Source organism: Lissotriton vulgaris, chromosome 11 (genome assembly GCF_964263255.1).
Source record: "Lissotriton vulgaris chromosome 11, aLisVul1.2, whole genome shotgun sequence".
In the NCBI taxonomy this organism is placed as follows: Eukaryota; Metazoa; Chordata; class Amphibia; order Caudata; family Salamandridae; genus Lissotriton; species Lissotriton vulgaris.
Window position 1 is genome coordinate 945,859,052 of NC_141699.1, and position 23,789 is coordinate 945,882,840.

Sequence of the window (23,789 nt, forward strand, 5' to 3'; positions counted from 1 at the left end):
AATATATCACAACATCCATCTGATAGTGGAACAACTCCCTGGAACTGACAGCAACTTTGCCGACCTCTTCAGCAGGATGTGACAAGTCCACAAGTTGGAACTCCACCTTTCAAATCCGCCTCCTATACTTCAACAGCTGGGTGTTTCCACAGATAGACGTGTTTGCAACAGCAGACAACACAAAATGCCCAAACTTTACCTCCAGGTTCCCACAGCCACTATCCAAGGGCAATGCTTTATGGATAAACTGGTCTGGGAAATTTGCCTATGTTTTTCCGCCTCTCCCTCTTCTTCCGTTTCTGGATTGGAGGCTGAGGCAAATGTCTCTCTCCCTCACCCTAATAGCTCCCACTTGAGCTCATCAGCCCTGATTTACAACGCTACTCAAACTGTCCATAGTTCGCCGCTAAAAGCTTTACCTCAACCCAGACCTTCCCATGGAGAATCCGGGCATCCAAACCCAAGGGAAGTCAACCTAGCGATTTGGCTACTGAGGTCATAGAATTCGGTTACCTTAATTACCCACCTGAATGTATGACCATCCTCAAAGAAGCTCCTGGGTCTGCAACCAGGGATCCTATGTAGCTAAATGGAAAAGCTGTGTCTTTTTACTGCCATAGCAAGCACATTGATCCATTTAATGCAACGGTATAAAGCATTGTTTGCTACCTTCTACATGTACAACTCTTACCTTGCCTTAATTTCAATATGCTTACATCTAGCTGCAGTGGCTGCTGATCTACCAAACAAGCAACATTAATCTTTATTCAAACTGTTAGTTATTAAAGCCTTTCTGGAAGGCCTTAAAAGAGTAATTCCAACCAGAGTTCCACCTGCACCTACATGGAATCTCAATATGTTTTTGTAATCTTTTTATTGTAACAGAGCAGTACAAATAGTTTTACATTGTCATTAATAAATACACAACCAAGCATTATTACACTTTGCCACATGGCATCCTTTTTTATCATTCCTGGGTCCCAGGCTTCTTTGCCCACCGATATATTGATGTCACCCTCAGTTAGTCTCTAAAGGAATTACCGAAATAATTGTTTCACCCACTGGAGGTGTGCATGGATTACCACTATATTAGTTCCATTTGTTCCAAATTCTCCCCCACTTTTTCGAGCACCCTCTTTTCACATAGACTACTACTTTCTCCGCCGGCAGACACGAGTCTATATCTTTTTTCCAGTCTTGGAGTTTGGGTGGGTGGATATCCCCCCAGTGGCGAGCTATATTGCGTTTTGCCAGCATCAGGTGCAGATTTACCCAGGTTTGGTCTGCTCCTCCCAAGTCTGTGTCTTTCCACACATTTAAAAGGCACCACTTAGGCAAGAGTGTGAGCTCCTCTCCCACCACCCCTGAGATGCATGACAGTATCTGGCTGATGAGGGCTGAAAGCCCGAAACCGGTCCTAGGATGCTTGTTTCTAGTCCAGGGAGGACCTGGTCTGGCAGTTCGGGCTGGACTGTTCCCGTTAGGCACAGGGTCAAGACTGATTTGCATATGGCTGGGTCCAAACTGGAATGGCATGGTGAGCAAAAAAACGATGGATTAAGGCCCAGATCTCTGTACTGGGGTGAATGTATGACATTGTTCTGCATTCTGTCCATCAATTGTTCTTTTTGCATTTGTCACCCCGAGTAGGACGGGTATGCTCAGACGTGAGTCCCGTGCTCTCCATGCCACTGGAATCAAGCTATCCTGGCTGATGAGGGCTAAAAGCCCGCAACTGCTCCTAGGATGCTTGTTTCCAGTCCAGGGAGGACCTGGCCTGGCGATTTGGGCTGGGCTGTTCCCTTTAGGTACAGAGTCAAGACTGATTTGCATATGGCTGGGTCCAAACTGGAATGGCATGGTGAGCAAAACAACGATGGATTTAGGCCCAGATCTCTGTACTGGGGTGAATGTATGACCTTGTTCTGCTTTCTGTCCATCAATTGTTCTTTTTGCATTTTTTGCATTATGCATGACAGTATTGCCTGGCAGTATTACTGAATTTCATGACCCGTCCATATGGTATGAAAAAAAGACCCCCCCCCATACTTTGTTATAGTTTACACCCGCCCTGCAGGCCATCTTGACTAGTGTTGTGCAGGATATGTATACCCTATGTAATATTTTGAGCTGGACTAATCTGAAACGATGGCATTTCAATATTGTTCTCATCAGACTAATTGTCTCCCATTTGAACCATTACATAATTGTTCCCTGCAATTTCTATTTTGGAAGGTTGCCTTTTAAGTGCCTTTACTTCACTTAGCTGTGTCAAGGAGGTCCTGGCACTAACCTTAGAAGAGCCTTTCTTCCAACTACACAGGGATAGGGTGGTCCTTTGCAGCAACCCAGAATTCCTTCCAAAGGTGGGCTCCTCCTTCCACCTTCAATCAGTTGAGTCATCTGTTTTCTTTCCTCATCCAGACTCTGTTGCTTAAAGGCTCTTCATACACTAGATGTTAAAACATTACATTGACAGAACTAAAGATTTCCATATAACCAAACTTTTTTCCCCCTAGAAAAGGAAAGTGCATTTCTAGATGGAGAAGTGAATGCATTCAGTTGTGTTACGCCAAAGCTAAAAGGACTTTACCTGCACCCCCTAGAGAACACTCTACTTGTAAAATAGGGACTACCGTGGCTTTCCTGGGCAATATCCAAATAGCTGATATATGTGAGGTAGCTACATGTTCTACATCACTCACTTTCACTAAGCATTATTGTGTGGATGTTCTAGCAGGCGAACAAGCTAATGTGGGTCAGGCAGTGCTAAGTACAGTTTTTCAAACAACTGCAGCACCCACAGTTTAGCCACCACTTTTGGAGAGCACCGCTTTACAGTCTATGCAAAGCATGTGTATCTTCAGCCACACATGTCTTGAATGAATTATGTTACTTACCCTGTAAGAATCTGTTCTTGGCATGTAGTGCTGTAGATTCACATGCAACCACCCTCCTGCCTGGACACCTGTGGTCGTTGCAGTTCCTTTTACCTTTTCATGTTCATGGAAATCTCTTTACTGATACTTACTCTCCATTCTCACCAGCCTGCAGGAAAACAATTTGAGTGATGTTGCTGCCCATGCGCATTATCTCCAAGAAGAGGAGCCACTTTACCTTGTGAATTGAAATACGTCTTCAAAGAAAAACAACTTGCACGTAGCCAGACCCAACACTAGATGGCAGGAGTATCCAAAGCATGCACTACTTGCTAAGAACAGATGCTTATAGGATAAGTAACATAATCCTACCAAACATAGGTAACTCTTTGGTTTATATCCTTTAAGATGCTTATGATAAGTTCTGTAGGGATCTTTTGTGGTCCTCAACAGCAGGCATTTGTCTTAATAGGTGCCAGGAACAGTGTCAATTCAAACTATGTATGATCTTTACTAACAGTGGTAGATTAAATGATTTAAGCAAATAAAACGAGTTTCTGTTTATACAGTTTCAGAAAAAAACAGTTACTTGATTAGATGAGTATTTGGTGGTAGTGAGATCCAGGTTTGTGAATATATGTTGGAAGCTTTGATGTTTTGATTAAGAAGAAGGGTTTTAAGGGCAGGTTGACTTATATGATTGTATATAAACCCTCAGAAAGAATGAGGTTACCACGTAAATGTGCACCCCACTAGGTATAGTTTAGGCTAAGCAAGCAATTTTGAACACACTTCTGATTTATTAGACATTTATCTACAAGTGAGTGGTAAAAACAGAGACTGGCTCTAGAGATCAAAAGATCTGTACCATGGTCTGTGTCACAATCTTTTGGGACCAACCATAATTTTAGTTTGTCAACCACAGCAACATTTACAAAATCAACCCACTTGCAACTAAATGTTAGTCCACCACAAGAAAGTAGACTGCAGAATGCTGAGCAGGAAAGGCACTCTAGATCATTGCTTCCCATTTTAGTACCATGACCCAATTTTTAGAACAACAAACATTTGCGACCCACCTAGCTTTAATGGATATAAGGCAGGCGATTTTTTTTTTTGTAATGTAACTAAAGTGTCATGTAGTAGCTCACTGCCATTCTCAGACAGCACGTTTTCCATTGAAATGGCTACTAAATTTGTGCAGGCATACAGTTTTACTAATAAAACTATATTGCACCCAAATCACAGTACATGAAAATTGGGTTTCAGCGAATATTTAGCATTTATACATCACCAGATAAAGTGTCTTGATTCGTTTTGATCCTATTAAAATCTTTGTTTCCATCACACTTCAGAATTACAAAAAAAATCTTAATTTTTGCTTTCCTAACAGCTGAACGTGTACAGCTCATTTACAGGTATTTACTTTTTGTTGTGCATTACAGAGAAATTACAGAGAAATAACAGAGAAATTACATCTTACAGGCTTTCCTTTCACACTTCCTCTACTTCAGCAAGATTGTCACATAGTTCACTTTACTTGTCTTTCTCTGACTGCAAACTGAGATTATTTTGTAAACACGAATCCCCTTGTTAAAAATAAATAGCAATTTGTCAGAAGACAGAGTCTGACATTGGATCCTTGTTTTTGAAGCACATCAAATGTAACCGGATGGAATCACCACCAGGAGGCAAGATGGCCGCTAGTGGTATGCAGTGAGTGAGTCGCACTCTTTCCTCCTCCCTACCGTGGCTCTAAATGGTGGAATCCCCCTTATATGCTGCGGTGTTCGGTTACTACAATTTTCAAGTTTTCAAGGACCTGAGAGCGGATGAAGGAATACCGAAAAAGTGCCCCAGCCGAATTCTGTTAAAACAGGTACTGTCCTGCATATGGAAGAAGGTGGCTGGTGTTGCCGGGTTGATTTTGAAAACCTGGCTTAGGATGCCTCCCCGTATATTAAAAGGGAGCGAAGTGAAAGATGGGAAGTGAAAGATGGAAAAGGGGTTTCCAAAGACACTGACGCCCAGAGAGATCCGACCCTTAAAGAGAGAAACAAAACGGACCAGAGAAATCCTTCAAGCGGTTTGCAGAAAGGGACCGCTGGCTACAAGAGAACATTGGCTAAGAAAAACAGCCCTGACGCCGCCGTTGCTACCCCGAAGGAACTGGGAGCTATCAGTAAGCTCAAGCCGAAGGAGGGTGTTTTGCGACAACCTACAGTTACAGAAAGCTTCGCTAACATACCTGTTGGCAGCGGGGTAAGCAGCAATGATGCCGAGTGTCTGGTTGTTAGAGACGATCGCAGCGGCGCCATGGACGTCGAAGCTGGAGCAGTGGTTGCTAGGCAACCTGGAAGACCGGCGAAGACTAAGCCGTCAGAACCATTGCCTGCAACAGTTACACCACGGAGGTCAGAGCAAGCGACTGATCCGATCCCGGAGGAAACGCTGGATGAGACCGCTAAAACGGACAAGAAACCGGCTGAAAAGGCAAGTGGGAGTAAGGGGCGGCCAGATCTCGTATCTATGTATACTGGGCTGCTCGGTGAAAGCGGACAAAGCGGGAGTATTGCTGGGGTAGCTGTAGGGGCAGAGTCATCACCAGATGATATTGAAGGGAGATGCAGGGCCGCCATGCACTGTGGAGCTATCGGTCGACCCGACTACCTCAGACTGGGCAGAGATCATGGACCTGGCAAGTGATTTCGCCAAATTAGGGGAAGAGTCTGCTGCTTTAGTTGAAGCCGGTACTGGCAATGGCGCTGTCTCCCCAGATAAATTTTTTTCAGTTAATGAAGACTCCCAGTCCCAGTCTGTGCCTTCGGATGAAGCAAGCTTAGATGAGTCCACTGGTATTGATACAGGCAGTAGTTCTCCGGCTCAGAGAAGTACGCAGAAGAAGCGACTATCTAAAAGAAAGCCCTCTACAACAGGCAGCACCACTGACCCCTCAAAGAAACTAGCTTGGGACTACTCTGCTACCACCTTATCATTTATGGAGCAAGAAAGCCCTGTCCTGTCGACTGGGGACCAAGGTTCAACACAAGCACCCCAGCCACCGGTCACACTGGACTTGCTATTCAATACGTTGAAATTGATGCAGTCTGAGGCTAGGGGAGAAAGTAGGAGAGCAAGACAGGAAGCGCGGAAAATTCAGAATACGCTAAGGAAAATGAGTAAAAGGCATGACGGGTGGTGGAGAGAGTCGCACAGGTCGGGGAAAGAACTGGCAGATTGGAAGACGAGCTGAGGGATCTGAAAACGTATAAGCAAGAGCACCAAAAGGTGGCAGAAGACGTCAACTGGAAGCTTGAGGACTACGAAAATAGGCAGCGCCGCAATAACATTAGACTTTTAGGAGTGGCAGAAGGTCTCGAAGGGGAAGACCCTAGAATGTTTGTGGTGAATCTCCTAAAAGGGGCTTTCCCAGAGTTGGCAACCTGGCAATGGGAAACGGAGATTCAGAGGGCCCATCGTTTTCCGTTTGTAGCTAAAAGGGGGCAAGCAGGGGCCCAAGAGGGGAGACCAAGAGCATTGTTGATTTATGTTGGGAATTTTCTATTGAGACAGCTCATACTAGATAAGGCCAAACCAGAGTCTAAACGTACATTTAACAATGTTTCTTTTTTTGCAAGGCCGGATTTCTGCCATACCACAGTTGAGCGCAGATGGAGACTGAGGCAGTTGATTTCCCCCATTTAGGCCTTGGGTTCAGAGGCTTATTTGTTGTACCCTGCCAAATTGAAAATAGTCACCAAAGGCCAGGTAAAATGTTTTTCTCTGAAATCAAAGCAAAGGTGTATATGGTGGAGGCTTTGGGGGTACAAGGAGGAGTAGCTAAGGGGGTCACTCTGGGCCGTGAATAGTGGTAGGGAGGGGGTGGCGACGGCTGCTTCCCTAGCGTCCACGCCTACGTCATGGGTGACCTATTTTCTGTAGGGGAGGGTGGGGGAGGGGTAGCGAGGGGGGGGTCCGGGGAGGGGGGGTTCAGGGGGGGAAACAGGGCACACGTTGCACACACAGAGTTACAATATGAAGGTACAGGTACAGGGCTTATTCATTTGGTGGAAGGGAGAAATAAGGGAAAAATCTGAGAAATGGAATAGAGAGTTGGTACCAATTCTAGATGTTTTTTAATGGCCTGCTGAATTATGACAGTGAATGTCTGCGGTCTAAATGATCTTCAGAAAAGATTACGCGTATCAGCCTTTTTGAAATCAATGTATCCAGATTTGATCTGCCTGCAAGAAACCCACGTGGAGGGAGGAAAGGGATATTTGTTAGAACAGTTTAGTTTTAATGTAATAGCACACACAAAACAAGGTTCAAAGACCCGTGGGGTAGCTGTATTAGGGAAAGGTAGAGACTGTACAGTTTATAGGAAAAAAGAGGACATATGGGGGAGGTGGGTCATAATCGAGGTGGGCTTTAGAGGGACTAAGTTTACGTTGGTCTCTGTGTACGGATCAACAGGCGATGACCCCGACATATTTCACTTCTTGGATCAAGAGCTACCGACCTGGCCCGAACCCGTTATATGTTGTGGGGACTTTAATATCAACCGTCCTTCTGGTGTTGAGCTACAAGTTGGACAGGGGTATAGCGGGAGGAAGAAGAGGGTGCACAGGGCGATAGTAGATATGGCACTACATAATGCTATGTCTGATGTTTAGGCTAATCTCTATCCTCCGGTGGATGACAACACATTTTTTTCTGCCCCACACAGAATAACGGTAAGGTTGGATTATTTCTTGATTTCCAACTCCTTACTTGCAAGCTCACAGGTTAGGAAACTGCCCCACCTGGTTTCAGACCATAACCCCCTAATCCTGAAAGTTAGCTTAAGCGGGATAACAAGGAAATTATATAGTTGGACATTCGAGAGAGCTCTCTTAAAAGATGAAGGTTATTGTAGGCATATGGATATCTGGATTAGGGAGTTCTGGAGTATTAACAAGGGGAGTACCAGTATTGGTAATGCATGGGACGCATTTAAAGCAGGGATAAGGGGAGAGACACTCAGTTTTACAACATTTAGACAAAGTGGAAAGAGAAAGGGTAGAACAGCAAATTAATTCTTTTAGCTGCAGAGGAAGAGCTGGGCAGGTTAATTGTGAATGGATGCCCCCTGGATCAACAGCTGTTGGAAATTGTGGTATTAAAGGCCGAAATAGCGGAAAATATCGCTAATAAAATAGCAGCAAATTATTTGGCAAGGAAGGAACAGGCTTGCGAGCTGAGTGAGAGAGTGCGCATATTCTTGCTGTTAGAACGAGGCAGAAGATTGCTGCAGGAGATATTAAGAATATAAAAGATGGATTAGGCAATTTGATTTCAGACCCTGCAGGCATTAGAGAAGAGTTTAGGAAATACTATTCAGAATTGTATGACGTGGAAGAAGAGGAGAGTGGCGAAAGAATTAGGGACTATCTAGGAAATCTTCAATTGAACGAGTTAGAGGTAGCTGAAAGGGAAAAACTGGAATCTAGTATAACATTAGAAGAATTAACATCAGCCCTATCAGACCTCCCATCATCAAAGGCTGCAGGCCCAGATCAGATCCCTGTGGAATTCTATAAAACATTTCTGGCGGCCCTTAGGTTGGAGTTAATGGACATGCTCATTCAAGCTCAGAGGGGGGTTTAGATTCCAAACTCCTGGGGAGGCACTGAAATTATAGTTATTCTGAAAAAAAAGCAAACCTCCCACAGCCCCTGGGTCCTATAGACCTATAGCTTTAATGAACGCTGATGTGAAGCTATACTCGAAAATGTTGGCAACAAGATTGGCGGCAGTCATAGAGAAGCTGGTCTCCCCAGTCCAACATGGGTTCATCCCAGGGAAGGGCACCACAGAACATGTCAGAACAGTGATTACTTCCTTCGACGCCATGGAGGTCTCGGGCGGCCCTGTTGCAGCTCTATTTCTTGATGCCGAGAAGGCTTTCGACAGGGTCGCCTGGGGGTATCTATGGGAAATACTGAGGCACTTTGGGTTAGGTGAAGGTTATATTAGAGCAATCCAGGTTCTATATAAGGCACCAACTGCTAGAATTAAAATTAACCGAGAACTTACGGCTGCGGTACAGATAAAAAGGGGGACAAGGCAAGGTTGTCCGAGTTCTCCTTCTTTTTGCACTCTATATGGACCCTTATTTACAATATCTTAATTCTAACCCTAGAATTCTCCCCCTTTGCTTGAATGGATTAGAAATTAATGTGTTGGCATACGCAGATGATGTCGCTATAATTACCCCAGACCCATCCATGGCAATTGGAGAAATAGAACAGGAGGCCCAAAAATTTGGCGTAATCTCAGGCTATAGGCTTAACAGTACCAAAACACAAATCATTAAGAATTCATTGGTTAGCTGCGATGATATACGGGTGGTTCCGGCAGCAGTCTATCTAGGGGTTGAAATATCGGCTAATCTTGAGACAGTGGTAGAACGGAACATGACCCCCTTATTGACAAAAGTAAGCTTGGATCTGGTTAGAATGAACAATCTCAGACTTTCGTTGGTGGGTCGCACCAATGTAATTAAAATGCTTATACTCCCTAAGTTTCTTTATTTTTTTAGAACGATACCCTTAATGTTTGAGATCTCCTGGTTTAATAAGGTTGAGTCAATTTTGAATAAGTTTATTTGGGCACATGGGATGACCAGGCGGGCTTATAAATTCATGACCATACCGATGGCAAGGGGGGGTGGGGGGTTCCAGATCTTAGATTATATTATTGGGCTTCGGCTCTTCAATATATGCAGGGTTTGATTGGTGCGAGTGGTGTAGATTTGAACGTTAATGCCTTCTCGACCATGGTGTACTCCATTGTGTTGGGTCCAGAAACAGCGAACGCCTTCCTAAGCTGCGCCGACTCTTCATATTATAAACGTACACGGTTTAAGACTGTTCTAGCGGCGTATAATATCTGGACAGCTGTAGCAAAAAAATGTGGGCTGGGAAGATTTAATAGATACACGAGACTTTTTAGGAATAAATCCCTCCCACCTTCAATTTTCGCTGATGCTACTATGGCAGAATGGGCTAGAAAAGGAATCCTAAAAATAGGGGATCTGTTGGGGCCCAGATGAAAAGTTATTACAATTCTCCGACCTTGTGGCAAAGTTTACCATCGCCAGGCAGAGTTTCTTTAAATATCTGCAGGTCAGGAGTTTTCTCAGTAGGAAAAAAGGGGGAGAGGCTGGTTTTGCTAAAAATAGTATTTTGGAAGCTATAGAACAAGGTGGGGTGTGTTCTATTCGTAGTTTTTATGCTATCTTGGTAGAGTTGAAGGTGGATGATATTGAAAAATATGAAAATAAATGGGCAGGAAAATTAGGAATACAGGGCCAATACTTCTCGGACTCTCTGGAATTAGGATATTCGGTCCTCTGCTCTGCTCCAATCCCAACATTATAAAACTCTATACCAACTTTACTACACCCCGGCTCGCATCGCACAGTGGGGAGGAACTACAGGGATTGCCTGCCCACGCTGCAGCGATCCAGCAGCAGATAGCATAAATATTTTTGCTTCATGCCCTCAATTAAGAACTTTGTTGAAAGGTATGGAAGACTTCCTGGGTCGTACACTTGGGTTGGATGGGATGCTAACACCAACAGTAATTATGTTAGGGGTTAGAGGGTTCAATGGTGAGGTACATCGTGAATTTTTGTTTGTAGCAATGGCGGTGTATAGATTGTTGATCGCCAGAGCCTGGCTAGACAAAATACCTCCAGTAACACAACAGTGGATTGCCCTGCTACTGGGGATTTTTAATTTAGAAAAATGCATTTATGCTAGGAAGGGAAGAAGGGCAAGGAGGTTGGGAAGGAAAATATGGGAACCAGTTCACCAATGGAAAGAGAGGATAAATGAAAGTCATAATTGATTTAACCCCTTAAGATATGTTTTGTTTGGTAAACCGAGGCAATTCGCTATATAGGGTTTCTGTTCTTTCTTTCTCTTTCCGTAAACTGTACCGTAATCAATGTACTGTTTCTATAAATTTCTTTTTATAATTTGTTCAATACTTGATTAGTATATGTATTAGTACTCTGTGTAATGCCATACGTGTGCCTACAAAAAAATTCTAATAAAAATATTTTAAAAAAAATCAAATGTAACCTGATGAATACAGTATTCAAAGGCATCTTTATTTACTGCTTGGACTTTCGTGAGCCACCAAAAATCTGCTCAGTTTGGGAAACAATGCTCTAGAGTATTTTGACTTTCCGAACTTGGAACTCACAAAACTGTACACGCTAAGAAACCAAGACTGAGGTGCATCACACATCTTCACTTTTTTCCCCAAAGCTACTATTTGGGATGCTAGTGTTTAGGGAAGGACTGATATCAATGGCATCCAATGCGAAGAAGGACACAGCCCTGATAGTGAAAAGTGAAGGCTGCACTGATTGGACATTTTAAACATGATGAGGCTGACTGGCCACTAAAATATGCTCCTGGTCAACAAAACAAGCCTTCTAGAAGCTGAGGCAGAAAACTTACAAGAATAACTATGATGCCCAATGAATGTTAGTAAGGGAAAGATCAACAATGTATACACTTATCCCACACAAACCCCCAGGGCTTATTGACTGTGAACTGGCATACGATGAGCAGAACATGGCTTCCCTGGAACTTTAAGAAGATTCTATTTTCTGGAATAAGTCATGTAGACACAGGATGCATATTCAGAGGTGCTCAACATCCACTGGCAGAGAAGAACTTTAAGGCTAATAAGTCAATAAGTTCCAATGCATTCTCAAGTACGTTCTTAAGATAGGACACAAGGAAATGGACCCAGTGCTAATGTCTACATAAAACAACTTCAATGTAAGAGGCATGGTAGGCCTTCGATGTCCAGGACATATAAGGTGAAACAGAGTAATGCTCACTACAGACTACAAAATCTACATCAAGTGCTTGCAAATAGAATGCCATATTTATTGCCCAATTCTATCAGGGTGGATTTCTGCACGTGTGTTCAAGCATCTTTGAAGCACGAAGCCTCTTTCCATCTAATGGACATTTGATCAGGTGTTTCAAGAATTCCTGAAGATGTAAATTCTGCCTACTTGCTGTCTTCACAACCATAATAGAAGCCAGCAATTGGTGGCTTTGACCAGTGTTATTATCCCTGCCGCTTTAGTTTACCACAAACAAAATATTATACATTTAGAGATATCTTCCTTACCTTGGAAACTACAGAAATGGCACCTTCTCTCCGTTTTATTCTGTGTATATAAATGTTAGAACAGCCCAACTAGTATTTAAATACTTACGGGAAATGTTTGGCAAAATCCTTACATTCATCTTCCAGTTGCTTCACACACACTTGAGGTTGGGCATTAAGATTCAGAGAGACTACCAAACTCTTTTTTGGTAGGGCTAACCCAAAATACTATCCCTTTCATAGCCTAATAACTTGTACCCAGGACTGCTGAACAAGATGACTGCAAAGAAATACCCTTTCATGTTTATTTCTTGTTCTGGAAGAACGAAGTGCAGAATCGGCTTATTGACTTTCACCCCACGTGCCAACAGGTAGGGTAGGACTCCATTTGAGTTCTCCAGAGATCGTACATCCAACTCGAAAATGGTTCCAAGGTGGTTGATGTGGAACAATGGTTGGGTGATGGTATTACTGAGCTATGCGTGAGTGGAGTCTGAGGAGATGAAAATGATGGGAAAAAAGCAGTGCTCTGAGGTGTAAAACGAACAGAGAAGATTTGTGAAGTGAGTGTGGGTGACTGGATTAGAATTATTATGCCTTTGGAGGTTAGGTCATGGTACAAAATTACTGAACCCTGAACAGTAGTAAAAACAGCAGATGTACAAATTTGGAATTTGAGTGGTGTGGCTATTCTGTGCAAAAACCCAATGGATCAAGATGTTCAGACCAATGTTCAAGAGAGGTCAGATATTAGGCTATCATAGGTGGAAGAACGATTGTGATGGGAATGTACTTGGCACAGTTGATCATTATCTTGCCAAGGAGAATCCAAAGAAACCCAACTTATTTAAAGGACGATATTTAAAATTGCTCATCTTGGTGTCTCTAGTTGTCCATTCATTTTTCTCCTTTCGTATTCTATGTGCCTTTTCCCAATAGAGGGGCATGTTTGTTTCCTAGGTTTGTCAGTAAGGGTTGTGATATTTGTCTTTGGGAAAAAAGTGAAGACGTGTGATGCATCTCAGTTCCCTAGCGTGTACAGGTTTGAGTTCCAAGTTCGTAAAGTCAAAATACTGTAGAGCATTGTTTCCCAAACTGTGAGCAGAACTCCAAGGGGTGACACAAGGTTGAATTGGGTCTAGTCAACACAGCTCTCAAGCTGCACAGCTTACATGCAGTTTTAGGTCGGGCTGGTGTAAGCAGCGGGAAGCGCTGCTGTCCAGCGAAGCCTCTATTGTTAGCGACTTGCTCTGGAAGTGGGGCAGGGGATGGGCATGCGCAGGGCCGTCGGCAATTTCAGCATGTGCACGGCAAGTGGCTGTACGTGCGCACACACATCTCCTGTCCCGCTTCTAAGGCAAGTCAGCCTCCTGCAATCTCTCAGCCTCCTGCAAACTCTCTCTCTCGTGCGCGCCTACACGCACACACACCACACACCTACACACACCACACACACCACACACACCACACACCCACACCCCCCATTACCTCACCGGGCTCTTGTCGCTGCACTGGTGTCATCTCTGCATTACCTGGCACACGTGGGTCTTCCTTCGCTCATGGGAGCCCTGCACTTGCATCAACGGCCCTCCTTACGTCTGCAGCCACCACGGAGCTCTTTCAGGCATGGGAGCCCCGCGTCACCACTGCTCCTCTCGGCTATGGGCTTGGGCTTCCCGCAGAAGGCGGAAGTCCCGCCCCACAACAGGCGTGACGCTGCCGAACTTCTGCTTTTCGGTCTGGCTCTTGTATATTTACCTACCTGTTTTAGCCTTAAGTAATTTGTCCAAAATCACAGAATGCAGAGCTCATGCAGACATGCGAACCTGGCTTCCCAGTTTGAAATCTGCAGCTCAGGTTACTATGCCACATCCTCCCCGTTGCAACCACTCGGCCCATCGCCTCTTTCTCCTTTAACCCTCACACTTTTCTCACATCTACCCATTACTTTCTCTTCTTGCCCAGCACCGCGACCCTGCTCCCCCACTCCTCGAATATTACGGTTATCTCGCTCGCCTTCCCTTTTCTCACCACCGGCTTTTCCCTTGCTCCCCACCCCCCTACTTCCACGCGGCTCCCTACGTCTCCCTGCTCCCCACCTCCCTCTCCTCCCCCAATGGCTCAGGGCCAGAAGCCGACTCTCTGATAAAAGCCTGTTATTAACGGTAGCCGTACACTGCTGGAGCAACCCTCCCCCTCCGCACATGACCGTGTCCGGGCCGGCTCGGGTTCCCCCTCCTGCCCGGCCTCGGATGCACTGCGAGGCCTTCAACCACAGAACCCCGGGGTGACGTCACGGACTAACTGCCTCCGGTGCGTGACGTGTCGTCACCCATGCGCTGCATCACATGTACACAGGCAGCGTGACGGGGACACAGGTGCCTGGAGTGAGCCACTGGAGAGAAACATGGGGGTGGGAGCCAGCTTACCCATCGTTGATGAAGGGCTTACCCCTGCCCCCTGGGTAACCGGATTGCTTTGTATGCAAACTCCTGCCACGTGCCTCTGCTGTACTGTCAAGAATAGCTGGATTTCAGATGTACACTCAGCCTGAACGGTGTAAATAAGAAGTAAAAGGTATTTTATTTATTATGTTTGTTTTTAAATAATAAAATACGCCATGAAAAAACGCTTCGACCGTGAAACATAAGTTGGAGGCACGAGTTTTCTGTGCCATTCCTTGGTGGAGAAAGATACCCTTGACCCTTAATTTTTTTCTAAGGGAATTCAGGGGCGCCAGGGTTGGCAGGTAACCAACCTAGTGCATTCAGCACAGTCATGACAGGGAACTTCTTAATTGTGAGAAATGCCCCATTAATGACTTGTATAATATCCTGGCCTCACAATCCCAGCCTATGCCAAAGGCTTCGTTAATATATATGCAAACTATCCCACCAGTCTTAAATGCCTCCCCTTCAAGGCCTAACGGCCCAAAACGCTTTTGGAATCCTATGCGTCCAACTAATAGTCCTTGTTCCTTCAGCAGCTCAGTCGCCACTCTACCTCCCCGGCAACCTCGCTCCAGAGCTGATTTGCCTCTCCACAATCCCTCCAGTATCTGGTCAGGTATCAGGGGCATTGCTAGCAAATGGTGTAGCAGGTGCAGTGTCACAAGGGAATAAAGCAATAGGGGCCCTTTAATCCCCCTAACAATGTCTATATTTTGATACCTTATAGCAAGGGTGCCAGTGGCCCCCTGTTGGGACACCCCCAAGCATCTAACAACTCTACCCAATCCATACAAACAATGTTTTTATGCTGTATGCTTTTTAAGATATTTTTTATATCGAAATAAAGCCACTTTGACTGACTGACAAATCCTGTTGCAAAAATCATGTAACCCTTTTTAGGTCTTACCTGTCTCTCACCCTCACCCTCTCACCCTCACCCTCACTCACCCTCACCCTCTCACCCTCACCCCCACACACCCTCACCCCCACACACCCTCACCCCCACACACCCTCACCCTTGCACACCCTCGCACACCCTCGCACACCCTCGCACACCCTCGCACACCCTCGCACACCCTCGCACACCCTCACTCACCCTCACTCACCCTCACACACCCTCACTCACCCTCACTCACCCTCACCCTCGCGCCACCTCACACCGCCTCACCCTTACACCGCCTCACCCTTACACCGCCTCACCCTTACACCGCCTCACCCTCACACCGCCTCACCCTCACCACCTCACCCTCATCACCTCACCCTCGTCCCCTCACCCCCCTCACAACCCTCACCCACCCTCACTCACCCTCACTTACCCTCACCAGCATAGCATAACAAAGAAAAGCATAGGATAGCAAAACATAGCATAGCAAAACGAAACCTAGCATAACAAAACATAGCATAACAAAGCATAGCATAACATAACAAAGCATAACATAGCATAACATAACAACAAAGCATAGCATAACATAACATAACAAAGCATAGCATAGCATAACAAAACACAACAAAACATAGCATAGCGTAACAAAACACAGCATAGGATAGCAAAACTAAACATACCATAGCATAACAAAGCATAGCATAGCATAACAAAACACAACACATAGCAAAACAACAAAATCTAGCAAAGCTTAACAAAACCTATAATAGCATATCAAAACCTAGCATATCAAAACATAGCATAACAAAACATAGCATAACATAACATAACACAGCATAGCATAGCATAACAAATCAAAGCATAGGATAGCAAAACATAGCATAACAAAACATAGGATAGCAAAACAAGATAGCATAGCATACAGGATCACTCAGCACCACCACAGCATCACTCATGGGCACCACAACATCACTATGCGCTACTACAGCATCACTGAACGCCACAGCATCACTTGTTCACCATCACAACATCACTCAGCACCACCACAGCATCAATCTGTGCAACCATTCAACAACTGGTTCAAATATGTTCTCTCAATAATACAAGCTTTATTACAAATGTAACAAAAAGATGTTTATATTTCACTTCTGTTCTTGGATTTTCGTCACAATAAAATACACTGAACATAATCTTCACAAAAGTTATTTACAAAACTTTTAGCTATTGCCATTATAAATTACAATAACTTTTATTTAAGTATTATTGAAAAAAATGAAAAAGCCATTGTTATTTGTAATCTCAATACATGTAAGTCACGTAAATATAACACATATTGCATTACAAATGCTATAGGTCACATTTGTGAAAGTTATAACTATTGGCAACAAAACTTAAATAAAACATTTGTCATTTACAATATCAATTGCTCAAACTTTCCTAATGCGAGACCTATTGCATTGCAAATGCTTGTTTCATCTGGTTTGTATCTCAGGTTTGATGGGTCCGGTGAAATTTTCCATTGTCCTTTTGTATACCCATCTCAAAGGGACGATTTAATTTGCAGGAATTTTGGTAAATTGGTTCATATGTTAAATATTGGCAACTGCTCTTCTCTTAAAATATGTTTTCTGTATTTCTCTCTTAGTTGAACAGAAGGAGACAGACTCTGTCCTCAGACTGATTTCTCTGCAGAATGCTGATGGCTCCTGGTGCTTGAACACAGATTTTGCGTCTGCCCTGGGAATACCTGAAGAGAAGCTCGAGGCAAATAAACCTAACAAGGTAATAGTCAGTGCAAATATTGATTTTAGAGATTTTGAAACTTGAAATTAGTTTCTCCCGATTAGTGCAAGAGATCCTATATCAAGTATGAGAATAACTTCCATCTGGGAAAGACCCGACGTGAACAGAAACTTTTTTTTTGTTCCAATTACTTTTAAAGGGAAGAAACAAGTAAGTTGCAGATACAATACAATCAACAAAATATGTTTGCCAAATGTATAAATTGATTATGTTCAAATAAATACCAATTTCACTATGTAACACAGCCTAATTGGTCAATCGATTGCCAAATATGTACTGAGTTATGTCAGTTCCTGCGTCTCTTGGGTATAAAAATTCCTTCTTGAATTAACTGTTGACCATATTTAGGGACATGTTGGTACAGGATTTTTTTTTACTGACTTTGTTTGAAAAGTTTTTGAGAACATTGGGATTGTTTGGTCACAGTGATGTTGGGTCTCAATGAATGTGTTATATCTGTACAGGTTTTGTTGCTGTTAGGAAATTCAGGTTTTGTCAAAGTTTGTGATCATAATGTTTTTTTATGTAATTGGTCCGTCTTTCCTTCTATGTGGCTTGAGAGTGGAACGTAAAGATTTTAGTGTTATCACCAGAAGTATTTCTTTACAAAAAATTCACGTCTCCTATTATATTCTGCCTTAATTGCAAGAAATATAGCCCCCATACGGTCTGTTTTATTGATGTGTATGCTGCATTCTGACAAAGTTTAATTTTGTAACTGTATACTTGGTGAACATTGCAAAGTGAGACTATTCTTGACACCGTAACCAGAATGAAGTTAAAATACTAATGCAGTCATTGCAGTGTTTATTCGGACATGAAAGTAGTACCACTTCGGCAAAATAAACGAATGTCTGAAAGCATTCTGACTCAGGCAAGGCCAGTATCATGATTTCGGAGTTAGTATGCAATCTGGTGATCACAAACATGTTGATTTTGGAATCTGTATTAATCCTGCTTCACCTAAACTGAAAGTTCATCTTGGCAAATGTGGGTGTTTTTTTTTTATCTCATACAGATTGTAATTAAGGACCATGTAAGCACTTTAAATTTAAGTTGAATTTCATTTTAGATGACTCTTTCCTACTGTCGACCGATGGAGCTTTAACAGGGCTAGAAAAACAGAGTTCATTTTATGCTAGCGGTCCCTTTTTGGACACTGGGTGCACGATTTAATAAACTGACAACAATCTAAAGACATGGGTGTAGTCTAGTTTAGCGCAATCAATGTCTCAAGTACAACTTTTTGTGTCACACTGGGGGGAAAGGTGTGGCGCGGCGGCCAGGGCGACTGACGCTGGAATCTGGGGATCACGGTTCGATCCCTGCGCTGGCGGCAGATTAGCTCTGCACCATGTGACTCTGGACAATAGCTTGCTTAATCTTCCTGACGGCCCCCAGCGCCTGGAGACCCTTACGGGTGATTGTTTGCGCTTTACAAATGTGGATTATTATGATTACTGTGGAGTACGCCTCAACTGTGGAAGGCAAAAGGATGGCACCTGGTTCCTCTTCTCAAATAGAGCAAACAAGCTCACATTTTCATTCTAGAAGGATATCTCTAGACAAACAATATGGCTGTCATTGGTGTATTTAGACTGATTATGTTTGAAGAGCAATAAAACATATCTGCAGGTTTTAAGATAAAACAGGAGCAAGACCATTGTGAGAATAATAGAGTATAACTGAATATTGTTGGAATATTACTATAATGAAATGAAAAAATGAATGTGTCATATATGTACTAAATTGTCAGCAGAAAACTTGCTTGTCCCCGTTTCTTTAAAGGCAAGCAAATAAAGGAATAATAATAACTGATCCAACAGAGGTAGAAACGTGAGATTTTTACTGGCAGACTCTAAAAATGCAATTTCTGGTTCATAATAATGAACTGTGAAATTATTGAAGACGTCGCTTCTGAGCAGTCAAAATAACTTTATAGAATTAGTAGTAAAAAATTAATGGACACCCAGAAGTTGAAACACTAGATGTATCTTTAGCATGTATGTTTGATTTATAATAAATAATGTAACAGTAATGACTGCATATTTATAGACACTTACTTGGCATGAACCAAATCTAGTAACGGAGAATGGCTCAGTCAATCCTCAATATCCATCAGAGGTTACAACTCTTAAAATCACATTGAAAAAATAAAATTCAAAGAATTCATTGTATCTCAAACGTCATTGTATAGAGAGACAATAACACACACACAGATAAAGTAAATGTAACATAGTACTCTTTTTTTTCCCCATCCGACATCCCTTCATGCGATTAAAACCACAGGGGAAAAAATCTGCTGGTAACCTATGTTTAAAAACATAGCACTTAAAAGCAGCCTATCAACAATGAGTCTCCTAATAAGGATTCATTGTCTCTCCCTTTATTGTAATCAAAATGCTATATACTTGTATTATTCAAAATGTGTGATGAGTAAGAACAAAGCCATATGGTGCGAATACCAGTAGTGTAAATGAAAGGGGACATCACTATTAGGCTAACCTCTACTTGTTAAAGTGTGAGAGATCTTTATTCATATTGTCTGTTTATGATCTGAGTTTAGGATACATCTATTCGAGAAAATATAAATGGTACCGAAGAAAATTGGTAGTTCTTTTTGAAACATTACTGAATATCAACCTCCGCATTTTCCTTTTTGGATTGTAAAGGGCATACAGCATGAAGATAACAAGTGGTTCATATTCTTTTGATGGGTTCTTTTACAATGACATATGCCAATGAATCTTGTTTGATCCATCCTCAACCTCCAGCTTCCAATATACATATCCAGAGGCAGCAACTAGAGTCTTAATTTTGCGAATACATTTGTTTGCAAATTATGGCTTGATGTAATCTAGTTAGGGCTCCTCTCTTAAAATACTTAAGGCTATAAACAATCCACATTGTAGGGAGCCCAACAATGATTCACCCAAACCCAATAGTTTTAGCTATTTTCATCATTGTTTTTCACACTAAGTTAGGATTGGGTCGCAAGAGTATTATCCCCATCTCCGGTTCACAGAACAAGCAAAGCTACACTCTCCAACAAAGTGGAGCAATGCACTAGTATACCTCATCACGTTATGGGTGTAGATATTGAAAAACACCAAAGCTGAATTCAGAATGCTTAAGGTTTTGTATAGCATTCTTGTTTTATGAAGCTTACACTCCCACTTAAGCATAAAGGAAGCCCTGTAGAAGTAGGAGTAAATATTTATTGATGAAGCTTTATCTAAAAAAAAGCTTTCTTCTTTATCTAAAATGTTCAAGAGGAGGCTACAGGACTAAGCAATACGAATAGTTGGGATTCTCTTCATAGTATGGTCATTCCTCTTAAATACACTGGAAAGACATGAATTTGAGTTTCATTAAAAAAAAATCTGACATTCAATATGTTTTTGTTAACTAATTTTAATCTATTTGACTTTGAAACCTCAATACATAGTTAAAATCGTTATCAGGTGTAAGCATTCAGTTCAGATTTTGGTGTAGGCAAAAAAAGCACTCCAACCTAAAAAGATGGCCGCCTGGTAGGAGCGCCGGTCCGGAGCTCCGGAGTGCTTGGGATCCAGTTCGTGGAATTATCCCTGTTAGCACGCACCACCCTCGGCAAAAAAAACAAGTAACAAAAGTAACTGGATTGAAACATGTAACTGATCGCAAAAGTGATCGGACTATCGCGGCAAAACAAGTACCTGCAGCAGGGATAGCTGGAACGCCTGCAGCCTCGGCGGAACCCAGGTCGACTGGACTTGAGCTGTGGCGTGTCACCGGAGGGGCCCGACACGCCTGGAGATCGCCGTCGCTTGCATTGAACCTGGCGGATAAATTGGTGACCCCTGCAGCTCGCTGGAGACCCGGACGGTTGGAGCTGAGTTGTGCCCGACCCGCCTTAGATAGTCGACGGATCCATTGGGGACGCCTGGGAGGATCCTGTCGGGCGGCTGCACTCCTCTGCCCTCTTGAATGCGGAGGTGCCCTGCCTGCGGACAACGGATCGGTGTAGCGGGGGACGGGTGAACGGGGGCTGGCGCTGGCTGAGCCGGCGCGGGTGAACGAGCGCTCCCCCCTCTCAAGGATTCTCCGGTGTGAACAACCGATCGGCGTCGCGGGGGACGGGAGGACGGGGGTCGGCGCTGGCTGAGCCGGTGCGGGTGAACGAGCGCTCCCCCTCCCTCCCCCCCCTCCCAAGGATTCTTTCAGAACGGAGCAGTCGGCGTCTGGAGCAGCTCCGGTGTGCCCTGTGGTGTGTCTTCAGTAGTGCTTCGACGGGAGAACCCCCCCCCCCCCCCCCCCCCCCCGCCGTCCAGTAGTTCGGTGAGTACGGAACGGGGGGCATCTGGAACGGCTCCGGTGTGCCATTGTCTGGATGTTTGGGGTGGCATTTTGGCGGGAGGCTTCCCCCCTCCCCCCCTCACAGTGCCGGTATGCCCTGTTTGCCTGTGTGTTGGGGGCAACCACTGCGCAACTAGGGAGAAGCCTGATGTGAGCAGCAGCGTCAGTGGTGACTTGTAAGGTAACTTTACCCAAATACCCATGCAGGTCTTCTCATTCTCTGCCTGGAATATAGCACACAAAACTATTTGAACAGCTTCAGGGGCGACTCGAAGGGCAACTACTCGCAATCCCATCATCTTAAACACTCATGCAGGTTTTTTACGCTTTGCCCGGAAATTTAAACTGATATCTTTATGTGACTGGTATTTTCGCGGGCTTTTCACTCTCCATTGGCTAATCTGGCTGGGGCCATAAATCGCCCCCCTGCCCACCAGATGACCATGAAGCTACATACCAACGCGGTCAGGGAGCAGCAAAACCGAGATAAGCCACCATCTAGCAGCATAGAAGCTGAACTCTGCTCTCCCCCTCAATCAACATAGAAGATGGACTAACTCGACATTCCCAGAGTAGAAAGGGAAACCAAACTCTGTAATCCCTACAATTTGGCTGCCATCTTAGACTGGTCTCTCTCTCTCTCTCTTTGTCGGCCATCTTGGACTAGTCTTTCTCACTACTTGAACACACCCTAAGAAAGCCTCTTTAGGCTAATATTAATTAGCGAATGTCTGCCATTATTGCAGTTTCATACCTCCACTTGCTTTTAATGCACCGATCGTTAGCTCATATAGCACCCTAAGAAATGGCCTTTTTAGACTATTATTAATTAACGAGTGTCTGCCTTTTATTGCAGTATTATACTTCTACTTGTTTATAATGCACCGATCGTTAGCTCATATAGCACCCTAAGAAATGGTCTTTTTAGACTATTATCAACTAGCGAATGTATGCCTTTTATTGCAGTATTATACTTCTACTTGTTTATAATGCACCGATCGTTAGCTCATATAGCACCCTAAGAAATGGCCTCTTTAGACTATTATCAACTAGCGAATGTATGCCTCTTATTGCAGTATTATACTTCTACTTGTTTTTAATGCACCGATCGTTAGCTCATATTGCACCCTATGCATGATTTACTTGATTGTACTGTTTGCTCCTTCTGATTTACCTGTCTGACGATGTACTGTTTGCTCATTTGATTTACCTGTCTGACTATGCTCCCTCATGTACCCCTTCTGTGTAAAGCGCTCTGATATCCGCAAGGATCTTGTCCGCGCTATATAAAACTTTCTAAATAAATAAACCTAAATATTTTTAAACATTTGGAACCTAAACACGTTTTAGGTCATATAGTGGTTTAAAAGTACTCTTGTGTTGAGAAACAACAAACATAATAGGGTGATTGATAATCAAGATATTAAAGTAAGTAGTATATCAAGGGTTAAACCAGGCAAAGTTGTGTCAGTCTACTAGCTTTGCCATTTAGTGATTTGGGAAGTTAAAGTTTAAATAATGAACTCACATATATTTTTTACATTATAATTAGGGTGTTCAAATCAGCCACTTGAAGCAGGAGCAGCACCCATGCTCTTCAGGGTGTTTTATAAGGCCTGTTTATTACCACATGTTAATTCCATCAACTTCTGTCAAATTACAAAACAGTAATCAGTAGAACCGCGAAATATAGGAGTGTATTCAGTCTTTAATGTTGTTAATGGTAAGATCAAAAGACACTATAGGTCTGTCACTGATCCAGTTTCTGATAGTCTTCAGAATGTGGTTTTCTTAAAAGCATGTGGTGGAGAGGGCATAGTCTACTAGGACCCAAGATGGAGGCACCATAGAAATATCTGGTGGATCAGGAAGACCCTCAAGTTCATAAACCCTGACTTAGGGTGGTGGCGAGACCGGTGCACTACATGTCTGTGGCAGGAATCTGACCCCCTAGGATCTGGGATACACTGTATGATGTTACCAGGGCCCATACTGGCCTAAGCACAAGCTTGGCACTCGTCAGACATGGCTCAGTACTGCTGGTACAACCCAGGATTTGTGAACTGCTGCATGCACAAGCCGTGACAGTGGACAGGGGCTGACTGGCAGTGATAACCATGGTGTTCTTTAGCGCACTTCATTGGCACGGCACCTGTTAGCTGGAATCTATAATACTTCAGTGGAGGTGAGCCTTGAGAGAGGTGACAGGATGTTGTGGATGTTTTTTCTCTTACCCTCTTCATTAATTATCAC

General features: G+C 43.5%; 1 protein-coding gene across 2 annotated transcripts in view; it reads left to right on the forward strand.

The window, feature by feature from the left end:
* Nucleotides 1-23,789, forward strand: part of LOC147683726 (von Willebrand factor A domain-containing protein 5A-like) — a 306,655-nt gene that overhangs the window by 268,156 nt on the left and 14,710 nt on the right. For both annotated transcript variants that reach the window (XM_086944896.1, XM_086944897.1), the window contains one exon: nucleotides 17,041-17,177. In XM_086944896.1, coding sequence (XP_086801022.1) covers nucleotides 17,041-17,177 — 137 coding nt within the window. The remainder of the gene's footprint in view (nucleotides 1-17,040; nucleotides 17,178-23,789) is intronic.